At 44.0% G+C, this 13967-nt stretch overlaps 1 protein-coding gene across 1 annotated transcript in view; it reads right to left on the bottom strand.

Moving 5' to 3' along the window:
• slc4a5a (solute carrier family 4 member 5a) overlaps positions 1 to 13967 on the bottom strand; it is a 140519-nt gene that overhangs the window by 119903 nt on the left and 6649 nt on the right. The window contains exon 2 of the mRNA XM_074637052.1: positions 602 to 660. Within this exon, the coding sequence (XP_074493153.1) occupies positions 602 to 659 (58 nt within the window). The 5' untranslated portion in view covers position 660. The remainder of the gene's footprint in view (positions 1 to 601; positions 661 to 13967) is intronic.

A 13967-nucleotide genomic window follows, 5' to 3' on the forward strand; every position in this document is an offset into this window, starting at 1 on the left:
GAATGTTTCATGACAGACCCCAAAACAGCTGATTGACACTGACACTGGCAGTACTCAGAGGAGTGTTTTCATGAACGTTCAACCACATTGACACACTCTGAATAAATTATGTTTCACACCACGCCTGCTAATCATCAGATAAAGTCTGTTCAGAATCAGTGCGTAGCTTCCTGTGCCTCCTATAATCCCTGTTCTGTTCTGCAACAAAACCTGAATATTGTGAGTTTGATCATCTGCTGGCAATTATGGTGTCGCTTTAAAACTAATTGCACACTAAACTCCACGTGGAATAACTAAACAGACGCAAACCAATATTGGATGTTTGTAAAAAGAAGAGGAGCTGCTGCTCAGTGTGAAGACACAGAATCACTCTAACATGCAGCAGATTCATAGAAAAGTGCACAAACAATCTCCTGTCAATGTTCACTCCTTGTCTGCAGTCCATTAACAGCTCTCACCCACCAAGTCCTCCAACAAATCACAAACTAGAAGTTAGTGGGATGCGGTGACGGTCTCATGACAATATTAAGAGACAAAGTGGGTGTAATGACTTCATTTCCTGTTTCTGTTAGCAGAGGGCCACTCCATCACAAACACTCACCCTCCTCCTCCTCGTAGCGAAGGTGAGAGACGCCCATCCCTCGGTCTCCATGGTCCATCCTGGTAGAGAGACCAACACAGACAGTTTAGAGTCAGTGTGAACATAGACATATATACATAGACATACAGTTTATACATAGACATATATACATAGACATATATACATAGACATATATACATAGACATATATACATAAACATATATACATAAACATATATACATAGACATATATACATAGACATATATACATAGACATATATACGTAGACGCTGCATTGACTCCTGGATCGTACGTCAACGTGGGCGCCATATTGGACCTGGCCAGACTGACCTGTAACCCTGTACAAGTGAATGGGGGAGCTGCCGTTTTCCTGGATAAAAAGCACTATAACGTCTACATTTCTCAACCCATTATTATATTAAAGGGTTTATGATCTACGAGGAGTAACGTTAAGTTAAGATTTTTTTTCTTTTCCCAAAGATTTTGGTGAAAAACTGTTAAATACGTTAACGTCACTGCTTCCGGTTCCTGGATCAGCGGTCTGTCCTTCGATATGGTAGATTCAATCAATTATTAGGTAATTATTAAAAACTAGTATGATCATATCACATTTTCCTTTAAGCATTTTTCACATTATCAACTGTTCAAGTTAACGTTCCATCTTTACAAAACGTTGGTTATATTTAGCTATTCGATATAAGCTAATGTTAGCTTATTGATGTTCATATCTTACATGATATTGTGTTCAAAACATGAAATGTACGATACGTTTTAAAAATAATATGTGTCTAATATTGTAAACAATAAAACTGATGGCATGTCTTGGTTAACAATAAAGCTATTATATTATTTTTTTTTTATAATTGCTGTATTATCACCATTATTTCAATAAATTCAGATCATAACTAATATTATTATACTAATATGTGTCCCGGCTCTGGCCGTGACTCCAGTGGTTTCCCTGTGTTTTCCTGTGTTTTCTGTTTTCCCCTGTGTCTGTGCAGGAAGGACAGCTGGCTGTATGCTGGGGGTGTTTACACCTTTGAATTATGTTTTTATATTTATTTTTTTTACTTGCGCTCAAGTCCGTTTCACACCGCCGGAAAGCTGAAAAAAGGTTGAAATAGTCATAGACGCTGTATCCTTGATAATGGGCATAATGAAGTGTAATCCATTCATCCGTTATACATTTATAAACTATTTATATTTAGACGACTATATCTGACTTTTGAGTGTTCCGTTAAATTAATAAGTCTGTTAATTTACGCATTTACACATCGGGAGTTTTTTCTTTTGCCAGCTGTCGTTCCTCCATTTGGCAGCTTCAACTGTGTTACTTTTAGTCTGGGTTATGTGTTTAATTTCTTCGTATTTGTCTAATATAGTTTACTCTTTTTACCTTTGTAAAATGTGTCTCTCTGCCTGTCTGTCTGAAGTCAGTAGACTTGTCCATGTCTGTGATTGGTCAGATGCCGCAGACACCGCCCCGTTCATGTGAACACGCTCACAGCCAGACTGAGAAACCCTGGGTTGATTTACCGAGTTGATAACCACCTTCGTAGGATCGTTTAGCGTGATCTCGGTTGTTAGGGTTAGTGAAGCCAGATAACGAGAAGATAGCCTGGGTATGTTGGACTCGCTTCGTAGTACAGGCCTCTGGTCTCACTATTCACTCTGCACTCTGCACCTGTCTACAATCAACCTTATCTAGCCACAGGTCAAGAACACCAGTTTTCCTGCCAGTCGTGGCCAGGTTGTTCTGCCTACTATGTGGTATACTCTCGGCAGCTCTGTACCAGTAGTTACTAGAGTGATTCTTGTGCTTTTTCCTCGTGCTTCCTGTGCTAACATTGTATTCTCCTGTGCTCCAGGTGCCAGCCTCTCATTGAGCCTCAGCTCATTCCCCCAGCCATCCCACCCTGCTTATCAGCCTGCCTGTCCTCTGCCTTCTCCAGCGTCCCTCATCACCTTCTATTACAATAAATCCACCTGACTTCCAAACAACACCCAGCTATGTCTGTGTCTGCTTCTGGGTCCTAAACAGCAGCCCTAACAATTTGCCTGTTATTCTGATTGCTCTTATCAGTAAGTACATGATAGTAATTGTAGTGGCAGTGTTAGCGGTAGCCTATAGACTGAAAGCATGATCGCTAAAACGGATCATACAATTTCATTGTAAATTATATTATTTATATATATATTATGTTATGTTATATTATATTATGTTATATTATATTATGTTATATTATACTATTTTATGCTATATTATATTATGTTATATTATATTATATTATGTAATGTTATATTATATTATGTTATATTATACTATTTGATGCTATATTATATTATGTTATATTATATTATATTATATTATGTAATGTTATATTATATTATGTTATGTTATGTTGTACTATATTATATTATATTATGTAATGTTATATTATATTATGTTATATTATGTAATGTTATATTATATTGTTATGTTATGTTGTATTATATTATATTATGTAATGTTATATTATATTATGTTATATTATATTATATTATGTAATGTTATATTATATTATGTTATGTTATGTTGTATTATATTATATTATATTATGTAATGTTATATTATATTATGTTATATTATATTATATTATATTATATTATATTATATTATATTATATTATGTTATGTTCTGTTATATTATATGATATGATATTATATTATATTATATTATGTAATGTTATATTATATTATGTTATATTATATTATATTAAATTATGTAATTTTATATTATATTATATTATGTTATGTTATGTTATGTTATGTTATATTATATTATATTATATTATATTATATTATATTACATTATATTATATTGGGACCTCTCTACAAGTATTAACCTTAAACAAGGAAAATAAGCCAAAGACATGTAAATGAACATATATATTAGTGTTGTCATATCTGTACACACGTGTGCATGTGTGATTCACTGACTTATGTATGCGTCCAGAAGCAGCTCTTGTTCACTGACCTGCATGTTGGGTTTCAGTCCAGATCAATGGGGAAATAATTAAAAGGGAGGTTGAGTCGATGGAAAACAGATGCGAGGATAACTTATTGCACGTGACACCAGTTCACACATTGAACGCCACCAGCAGAGTTTAAGGGCGCCCTGTTCCTGCTGGAGGCAGGTTAGATAGATCACAGCAGGATGCACAGAACTGGAGCTGCTAGATGCAGGTTGGAATTTGAGTGTGAGACGTGAAACTCGCTCAAGTCATTACAAGACAGCAGTGAAGTGAACCAGGCCTGAGACTCAGTGGGAGATTCTTGTTTACATCAGCGAATCATTGCAACATGAACACTGTGTTATTTCCACACTTCAAACATACAAGTGTGTCCACAAAAGGACAGATCAGACATGGACAAAGGACAGATGTTGTGAGACTCCAGCACACATGGATAATATTGTTCAGTTTCAGCATTTAAAGAAACAGGTGTGGTAGGCTGGCTTTAAGTTAGCAGCGGTAGCCTTAAATATGTAAAGCATTAGTCAGTGTTTTCCTGCTATAGTGGGAAGAACAGACACTCGGCTCATAACGCTTTTCTGGCTGCAGACGCCAGAGAACATTTGCCTTCATCTGGAGCATTTGGTGTTTCTGGTCCATTATTCATTCTCTTTTTAGTATTGTTTATTTAGTTTAACTTGTTAACTTTGACTTTCTTTAGCAGCTAGTCTCTAACGTTGGGCAGGTAGGTCACAGTGGGCTTTACCAGAGCTGCCTGGCGCTGCTGGACCGTGACTGTGTCTGTCTCACTGAGAACAGTGAAACTGAACCAAATGTGCAGCCATAAAACCGACCCGGTCTCACTCCCAACTCCTCACGATGCTTGGTCAGTGTCCAATACCGACGCACCGAGGCCCCTTTAGTGTCTGTATGAGACGCTCCAGGCTTTCAACTAACTCTAATGTAAACCCATCTACAACCTCTGTGTCCGTCACGTGATGCCATTGGGCCCAAAGACTTACTTACCTTCCCATAGACTTACTTTGGGAAAGAGACGTCTGTAACTCAGCAGACAGTTTATTTTGAGGTGAATCAACTTCCCAGTATGAACACTCTAACAGTCCTTATTTAAATCATCAGGTCCTAAAAACGCGCTATTAGCTGAATCCAGAGTTATTTCCCTTCCTCCGTTCATGTGAACGAGACCCAGACCGAGGCTGGAGCGAGGGCTGGGAGGCGGGGTTAAAGGAAACACTACTGTACCTGCTCTATGGGCCCAATGGATGAGGAAGATCACCGGATGATCTGGGTACTTTATCACTCGACAGTCGAGCCATTTTGGCTTCTTGCGCCACTGAGACACTTTCACTTTGAGCGGGGCTCCGCATCCAACGCTGTAACCAGTTCTCTTAATACATCCACGGGATGGATGGGTCAAACAAACACTGGACTTTCATCCAGGAGACGCTGATCGTGTCCCGTGTGAAACCAACGTTGACTTATTTTACCGTAGTTGTGTTATGTAACTTAAGTAATTTACTAAAGCCAGTTCCGTAACAAGTGTAGTTATTTTACGTGACCAATATACTAATTTTACTGTACGCATTTACTGTACGCATGTAATGAGTTTAACCTGACACATCCAAAACTGACTCTAGAGGGGTACCTAGAGTGTCATGTTTGAAGCGTAGGGCTGCTGAGCAAGCTGTCGTATTTAACAAGTTGGGAGTGAGATTGTGTTGATAAAACTAAAACAATGACCCCCTTTCACATTACACAGTCAGTTAAAAAGTATTTCCATAAAAACGATAGAGTAATAGAGTTGTAAGCCACTAACTTATTTTATTAACCTGACTACTGACCTTTTTCAAAGCAGGAAAAGCACAGGTGTAAATCCAGTAATGTTAATAATGCTTCTGTCCCAGTAAACCACGCCAGTGAATAACACAGTGCACCGTACCAGGACCCTGAAACGGGCCCAGCGCAGCATATCTAAGTGTCCCTGCCTTTTTCTCAAGTTATTATTCATTCATCATTATCACACCTGTGCTCATGTAGCTGAGCCACCACCTGACCAACCAGCAGACTACAGAACACTATGAGATTATTATATACTGAGAGGGGACATTATGGGCCCACTTAAAGCTGCACTGATAATAACTAAATGTTTTTTAATCAATATAATAATGGATCAAATGACTACCAGTATGTGTAATGTGAGAGATGTCATCATATTGATGAACCCCCTGAACACCACCAGCTCAGCACCAACCAGCAGAAAGACAACGTTAGCAGCTAGCTGGTGAACATAGCGGAGCATTCAGCAGCTAAACAGAGAGAAAGCAAGAGGGAAGTTTGAAATGGTCAATTTTGACATTTGTGAGGTGGCCAGAAAAAAGACATGTTGCTGCTTCCACGTGGACAAAAAGATCAGTTAGCACAGGTTTAAATGAAAAATAATAAATTAATTGAAATAACAGCAGCAACAGCAACAGCAACAACAACAACAACAGCAACAGTAACACCAGCAACAACAACAACAGCAACAGCAACACCAGCAGCAACAGTAACAGGAGCGACAACAACAACAGCAGCAGCATCAACAACACCAACAATAACAGTAACAGCAGCAACAACACCAGAGGCCTGTATTATGAAGCGAGTTCAGCATACCCAGGGTATCTTCTCGTTATCTGGCTTCACTAACCCTAACAAACGAGATCTCGCTAAGCGGTCCTACGAAGCTGGTTATCAACTCGGTAAATCAACCCAGGGTTTCTCATTCTGGCTGTGAGCGTGTTCATATGAAAGACGCGGTGTTTGCAGCATCTGACCAATCACAAACATGGACAAGTCCACTGACTTACAGACAGACAGGCAGAGCGGCACATTTTACAAAGGACAAAACCATATTAGACAAATACGAAGAAGTTAAACACATAATCCAGACTAACAGTAACACAGTTGAAGCTGCCAAATGCAGGAAGGACAGCTGGCAAAAGAACAAAATGCTGGTGTGTGAATGCGTAAATTAACAGATTTACTAATTTAACAGAACACTCAAAAGTAAGATATACTCGTCTAGATATAAATAGCTTTTAAAAGTATAAAAAAATGACTGGATTACACCCAATCATGTCCAGTAATAACAAGGTGGCGTGTATTTCTATTTCAACCTTCTTTCAGCTGCGTCCCCCTCTCCGGCGGTGTGAAACGGACTCAAGAGGAAGTTAAAAAATAAGTATGGAAATATAATTCAAAGCTGTCCTTCCTGCATTTGTCAGTTTAAACTGTGTTGTTTTTAGACTGATTATGACTTAAACTTCTTCATATGTGTGTAATATTATAATACAATCACCACACCGAGCTGTGATTGGTCAGCAGGCGGTGCTTTTATACGAGTTGATCTCTTATCTGGAACATAACCTGCTCTGGAGCAGGTTAGCTGTTCAGCATAAGTCACCATGGTGATCTACCCCGGTAAGAAGTGATCCACCTTCGTAGGACGGAAAACCCTGAGATAACCCTGTAGTTACCTCGCTAACCGCAAATCCTGCTTCGTAGTACAGGCCTCTGCGACAGCAGCAACAGCAACAACAACAACAGCAACAACAGCAGCAACAACAACAGCAACAGCAGCAGCAACAACAACAACAACAACAGCAACAACAGCAGCAACAACAACAGCAACAGCAGCAGCAACAACAACAGCAACAGCAGCAGCAGCAGCAGCAACAGCTACAACAACAATAACAACAACAACAACTACAACTACAACAACAGTTAAGCAGTGAAGATGCTTAGTTGCTTTCACACAAGTCTATATCAAGCTTTAACCTCTTTAGCCCTAGGGAGCTGGAAGGAGTGGTTCTCCTAGACAGACATACCAAAAAATAAATGAAGAGCGGCTCCACAACTACCTGAGGCCTGTACTACGAAGCGCGTTTAACACAACCCAGGGTATCTTCTCCTTATCTGGCTTCACTAACCCTAACAAACGAGATCCTGCTAAACGGTCCTACGAAGGTGGTTATCAACTCGGTAAGTCAACCCAGGGTTTCTCAGTCTGGCTGTGAGCATATTCACATGAAAGGGGAGGGGTTTGCGGCATCTGACCAATCACAGACATGGACAAGTCTACAGACTGCAGACAGACAGGCAGAGCGGCACAATTTACAAAGGAGGAGTAAACTATATTAGACAAATACAAAAATTTAAACACTTAATCAGGCTATAAGTAACACAGTTGAAGCTGCCAAATGCAGGAAGGACAGCTGGCAAAAGAAAAAACTCCCGATGTGTGAATGCGTAAATTAACAGACTTATTCATTTAACGGAACTATCAAAAGTCAGACATTGTCGTTTAGATTGAAATAGCATTACTAGATGTATAGGATGAATGAATTACACCTCATTATATCCATCGATTACAATGTGGCGTGTATGACTATTTTAACCTTTTTTCAGCTACGTCCCCGTCTACGGCGGTATGAAACGGACTCAAGAGCAAGTAAAAAAATATATATAAAAACATAGTTCAAAGTGGTAAACACCCACGGCATAAATCCAGCTGTCCTTCCTGCATCTGTCAATTTAAACTGTGTTGTTTTTAGCCTGGATTATGACAGTAACTTCTTCATCTGTCAGTTTAAACTGTGTTGTTTTTGTCTGATTATGACAGTAACTTCTTCATCTGTCAATTTAAACTGTGTTGTTTTTAGCCTGGATTATGACTGTAACTTCTTCATCTGTCAGTTTAAACTGTGTTGTTTTTAGTCTGATTATGACTGTAACTTCTTTGTATTTGTGTAATATTATCATACGATCCCCGCACTGAGCTCTGATTGGTCAGTAGGCGGTGCTTTTATACGAGTTAATCTCGTATCTGGAACATAACCTGCTCCTGAGCAGGTTAGCTGTTCAGCATCAGTTACCATGGCGATATACCCCGGTAAGAAGTGATCCACCTACGTAGGACTGAAAACACTGAAGGGTTAACCCTGGAGTTATCTCGCTAATGCCAAATCCTGATTCGTAGTATAGGCCTCAGTTCTTTATGCATGGTCTTGGTCTGTATGGATAGGTAAGACCTCTGAGAATTCATCCCAGTGTCAGTAACACTGTGACTGTTACTGTGTCTGAGTAAACTGTGATGAACCAAAGGAAACATTTACATTTGTATCCTCTCCTAAAATGTTTTCTAGATTAGACAGTGGATAACACCATTATAGCAATGATGCCATGCACAGAGATGCCACTGAATCCATTCAGCAACTCCTCGACTACAACTGTGCCAAAGCAGATATAAATAAGACAAAGCACATAGATTCTACAAAAGTTTTAGTCAGGATAGGACCAGGTGGACTCTCCATTTGGCCACTTGGATACCCAAAGTGTGCCAAATGGGTTTTCTACCTCTTGAAAGGGAATCTGTTTCTAAAATACTCCTGATATCCACAATAGGAGGCTATGTGCACACAGTGGAGCCTTTGGCCATGACATCTACCCTGTGCATCATCATCATCATCATCATATGATAACTGTCCACTGCTGGAGGGAAATAAAAGTAACTGTATATTTGTTACTGCTGTTTCTTCTGTTTTGAAATAACACGGAAATTTATTTGTAGTAAATTATTGAGATACAGTTTCAGTATTTAGGGTTCTGTCATTTCCAAGCATTTCTTTACATCCTTTTCTTTTAACTTGACTCTCTGTGGATGATCATGTTGGACCGTGTTGGACTGTTGCTGGAAGGTGTAACATGGCTGGTGGAGGATGAGTTGAGGTGGAGGATGGTTGAGGTGGAGGATGGTTAAGGTGGAGAATGGTTGAGATGGAGGATGGGTTGAGGTGGAGGATGGTGAGGTGGAGGATGGTTGAGGTGGAGGATGGATTAAGGTGGAGGATGGTTGAGGTGGAGGATGGTTAAGGTGGAAAATGGTTGAGATGGAGGATGGGTTGAGGTGGAGGATGGTGAGGTGGAGGATGGTTGAGGTGGAGGATGGGTTAAGGTGGAGGATGGTTGAGGTGGAGGATGGGTTGAGGTGGAGGATGGTGATGTGGAGGATGGTTAAGGTGGAGAATGGTTGAGATGGAGGATGGGTTGAGGTGGAGGATGGTGAGGTGGAGGATGGTTGAGGTGGAGGATGGATTAAGGTGGAGGATGGTTGAGGTGGAGGATGGTTAAGGTGGAAAATGGTTGAGATGGAGGATGGGTTGAGGTGGAGGATGGTGAGGTGGAGGATGGTTGAGGTGGAGGATGGGTTAAGGTGGAGGATGGTTGAGGTGGAGGATGGGTTGAGGTGGAGGATGGTTGAGGTGGAGGATGTCTGAGGTGGATGATGGGTTGAGGTGGAGGATGAGTTGAGGTGGAGGATGGTTGAGGTGGAGGATGGTTGAGGTGGAGGATGGTGAGGTGGAGGATGGGTTGAGGTGGAGGATGGGTTGAGGATGGTTGAGATGGAGCATGGTTTGAGGTGAAGGATGGAGGATGGTTGAGATGGAGGATGGTTGAGGTAGAGGATAGGTTGAGATGGAGGATGGTTTTAGGTTGAGGATGGTTGAGGTGGAGGGTGGTTGAGGTGGAGGATAGGTTGAGGTTGAGGATGGAGAATGGTTGAGGTGGAGGATAGGTTGAGGTGGAGTATAGATTGAGATGGAGGATGGTTTGAGGTGGAGAATGGTTGAGGTTAAGGATGGAGGATGGTTGAGGTGAAGGATGGTTGAGCTGGAGGATGGTTGAGGTGGAGAATGTGTTGAGGTGGAGGATGGTTGAGGTGGAGAATGGGTTGAGGTGGAGGATGGTTGAGATGGAGGATGGGTTGAGGTGGAGGATGAGTTGAGGTGGAGAATGGGTTGAGGTGGAGGATGGTTGAGGTGGATTATGGGTTGAGATGGAGAATGGTGTGAGGTGGAGGATGGTTGAGATGGAGGATGGTTGAGATGGAGGATGGGTTGAGGTGGAGGATGAGTTGGGTTGGAGGATGGTTGAGGTAGAGAATGGGTTGAAGTGGAGGATGGTGAAATGGAGGATGGGTTGAGGTGGAGGATGGGTTGAGGTGGAGGATGGGTTGAGGATGGTTGAGATGGAGCATGGTTTGAGGTGAAGGATGGTCGAGGTGAAGGATGGAGGATGGTTGAGATGGAGGATGGTTGAGGTGGAGGATGGTGAGATGGAGGATGGGTTGAGGTGGGGGATGGTCGAGGTGAAGGATGGAGGATGGTTGAGATGAAGGATGGGTGGAGGATGGTTTAGATGGAGGATGGTGAGATGGAGGATGGGTTGAGGTGGAGGATGGTGAGTTGGAAGATGGTTTGAGGTGGGGGATGGGTTGAGGTGGAGGATGGGTTGAGGATGGTTTAGATGGAGGATGGTTGAGGTGGAGGATGGGTGGAGGATGGTTGAGATGGAGGATGGGTGGAGGATGGTTGAGATGGAGGATGGTTGAGATGGAGGATGGGTTGAGGTGGAGGATGGTGAGGTGGAGGATGGTGAGGTGGAGGATGGGTTGAGGTGGAGGATGGGTTGAGGTGGAGGATGGTGAGGTGGAGGATGGGTTGAGGATGGTTGAGATGGAGCATGGTTTGAGGTGAAGGATGGTCGAGTTGAAGGATGGAGGATGGTTGAGATGGAGGATGGTTGAGGTGGAGGATGGTGAGATGGAGGATGGGTTGAGGTGGGGGATGGTCGAGGTGAAGGATGGAGGATGGTTGAGATGAAGGATGGGTGGAGGATGGTTTAGATGGAGGATGGTTGAGGTGGAGGATGGGTGGAGGATGGTTGAGATGGAGGATGGGTGGAGGATGGTTGAGATGGAGGATGGTTGAGATGGAGGATGGGTTGAGGTGGAGGATGGTGAGGTGGAGGATGGGTTGAGGTGGAGGATGGGTTGAGGTGGAGGATGGTGAGGTGGAGGATGGGTTGAGGATGGTTGAGATGGAGCATGGTTTGAGGTGAAGGATGGTCGAGGTGAAGGATGGAGGATGGTTGAGATGGAGGATGGTGAGATGGAGGATGGGTTGAGGTGGAGGATGGTTTGAGGTGGAGGATGGTGAGTTGGAAGATGGTTTGAGGTGGGGGATGGTCGAGGTGAAGGATGGAGGATGGTTGAGATGAAGGATGGGTGGAGGATGGTTTAGATGGAGGATGGTTGAGGTGGAGGATGGGTGGAGGATGGTTGAGATGGAGGATGGGTGGAGGATGGTTGAGATGGAGGATGGTGAGGTGGAGGATGGTTAAGGTGGAGAATGGTTGAGATGGAGGATGGGTTGAGGTGGAGGATGGTGAGGTGGAGGATGGTTGAGGTGGAGGATTGGTTAAGGTGGCGGATGGTTGAGGTGGAGGATGGTTAAGGTGGAGAATGGTTGAGATGGAGGATGGGTTGAGGTGGAGGATGGTGAGGTGGAGGATGGTTGAGGTGGAGGATGGTTGAGGTGGAGGATGGGTTGAGGTGGAGGATGGTTGAGGTGGAGGATGGCTGAGGTAGATGATGGGTTGAGGTGGAGGATGAGTTGAAGTGGAGGATGGTTGAGGTGGAGGATGGTTGAGGTGGAGGATGGTTGAGGTGGAGAATGGTTGAGGTGGAGGATGGTTGAGCTGGAGGATGGTGAGGTGGAGGATGGGTTCAGGATGGTTGAGATGGAGCATGGTTTGAGGTGAAGGATGGAGGATGGTTGAGATGAAGGATGGGTGGAGGATGGTTTAGATGGAGGATGGTTGAGGTGGAGGATGGGTGGAGGATGGTTGAGATGGAGGATGGGTGGAGGATGGTTGAGATGGAGGATGGTTGAGATGGAGGATGGGTGGAGGATGGTTGAGATGGAGGATGGTTGAGATGGAGGATGGGTTGAGGTGGAGGATGGTGAGGTGGAGGATGGTGAGGTGGAGGATGGGTTGAGGATGGTTGAGATGGAGCATGGTTTGAGGTGAAGGATGGTCGAGGTGAAGGATGGAGGATGGTTGAGATGGAGGATGGTTGAGGTGGAGGATGGTGAGATGGAGGATGGGTTGAGGTGGGGGATGGTCGAGGTGAAGGATGGAGGATGGTTGAGATGAAGGATGGGTGGAGGATGGTTTAGATGGAGGATGGTGAGATGGAGGATGGGTTGAGGTGGAGGATGGTGAGTTGGAAGATGGTTTGAGGTGGGGGATGGGTTGAGGTGGAGGATGGGTTGAGGATGGTTTAGATGGAGGATGGTTGAGGTGGAGGATGGGTGGAGGATGGTTGAGATGGAGGATGGGTGGAGGATGGTTGAGATGGAGGATGGTTGAGATGGAGGATGGGTTGAGGTGGAGGATGGTGAGGTGGAGGATGGTGAGGTGGAGGATGGGTTGAGGTGGAGGATGGGTTGAGGTGGAGGATGGTGAGGTGGAGGATGGGTTGAGGATGGTTGAGATGGAGCATGGTTTGAGGTGAAGGATGGTCGAGTTGAAGGATGGAGGATGGTTGAGATGGAGGATGGTTGAGGTGGAGGATGGTGAGATGGAGGATGGGTTGAGGTGGGGGATGGTCGAGGTGAAGGATGGAGGATGGTTGAGATGAAGGATGGGTGGAGGATGGTTTAGATGGAGGATGGTTGAGGTGGAGGATGGGTGGAGGATGGTTGAGATGGAGGATGGGTGGAGGATGGTTGAGATGGAGGATGGTTGAGATGGAGGATGGGTTGAGGTGGAGGATGGTGAGGTGGAGGATGGGTTGAGGTGGAGGATGGGTTGAGGTGGAGGATGGTGAGGTGGAGGATGGGTTGAGGATGGTTGAGATGGAGCATGGTTTGAGGTGAAGGATGGTCGAGGTGAAGGATGGAGGATGGTTGAGATGGAGGATGGTGAGATGGAGGATGGGTTGAGGTGGAGGATGGTTTGAGGTGGAGGATGGTGAGTTGGAAGATGGTTTGAGGTGGGGGATGGTCGAGGTGAAGGATGGAGGATGGTTGAGATGAAGGATGGGTGGAGGATGGTTTAGATGGAGGATGGTTGAGGTGGAGGATGGGTGGAGGATGGTTGAGATGGAGGATGGGTGGAGGATGGTTGAGATGGAGGATGGTGAGGTGGAGGATGGTTAAGGTGGAGAATGGTTGAGATGGAGGATGGGTTGAGGTGGAGGATGGTGAGGTGGAGGATGGTTGAGGTGGAGGATTGGTTAAGGTGGCGGATGGTTGAGGTGGAGGATGGTTAAGGTGGAGAATGGTTGAGATGGAGGATGGGTTGAGGTGGAGGATGGTGAGGTGGAGGATGGTTGAGGTGGAGGATGGTTGAGGTGGAGGATGGGTTGAGGTGGAGGATGGTTGAGGTGGAGGATGGCTGAGGTAGATGATGGGTTGAGGTGGAGGATGAGTTGAAGTGGAGGATGGTTGAGGTGGAGGATGGTTG

This window comes from Sebastes fasciatus, chromosome 6, assembly GCF_043250625.1.
Source record: "Sebastes fasciatus isolate fSebFas1 chromosome 6, fSebFas1.pri, whole genome shotgun sequence".
In the NCBI taxonomy this organism is placed as follows: domain Eukaryota; kingdom Metazoa; phylum Chordata; class Actinopteri; order Perciformes; family Sebastidae; genus Sebastes; species Sebastes fasciatus.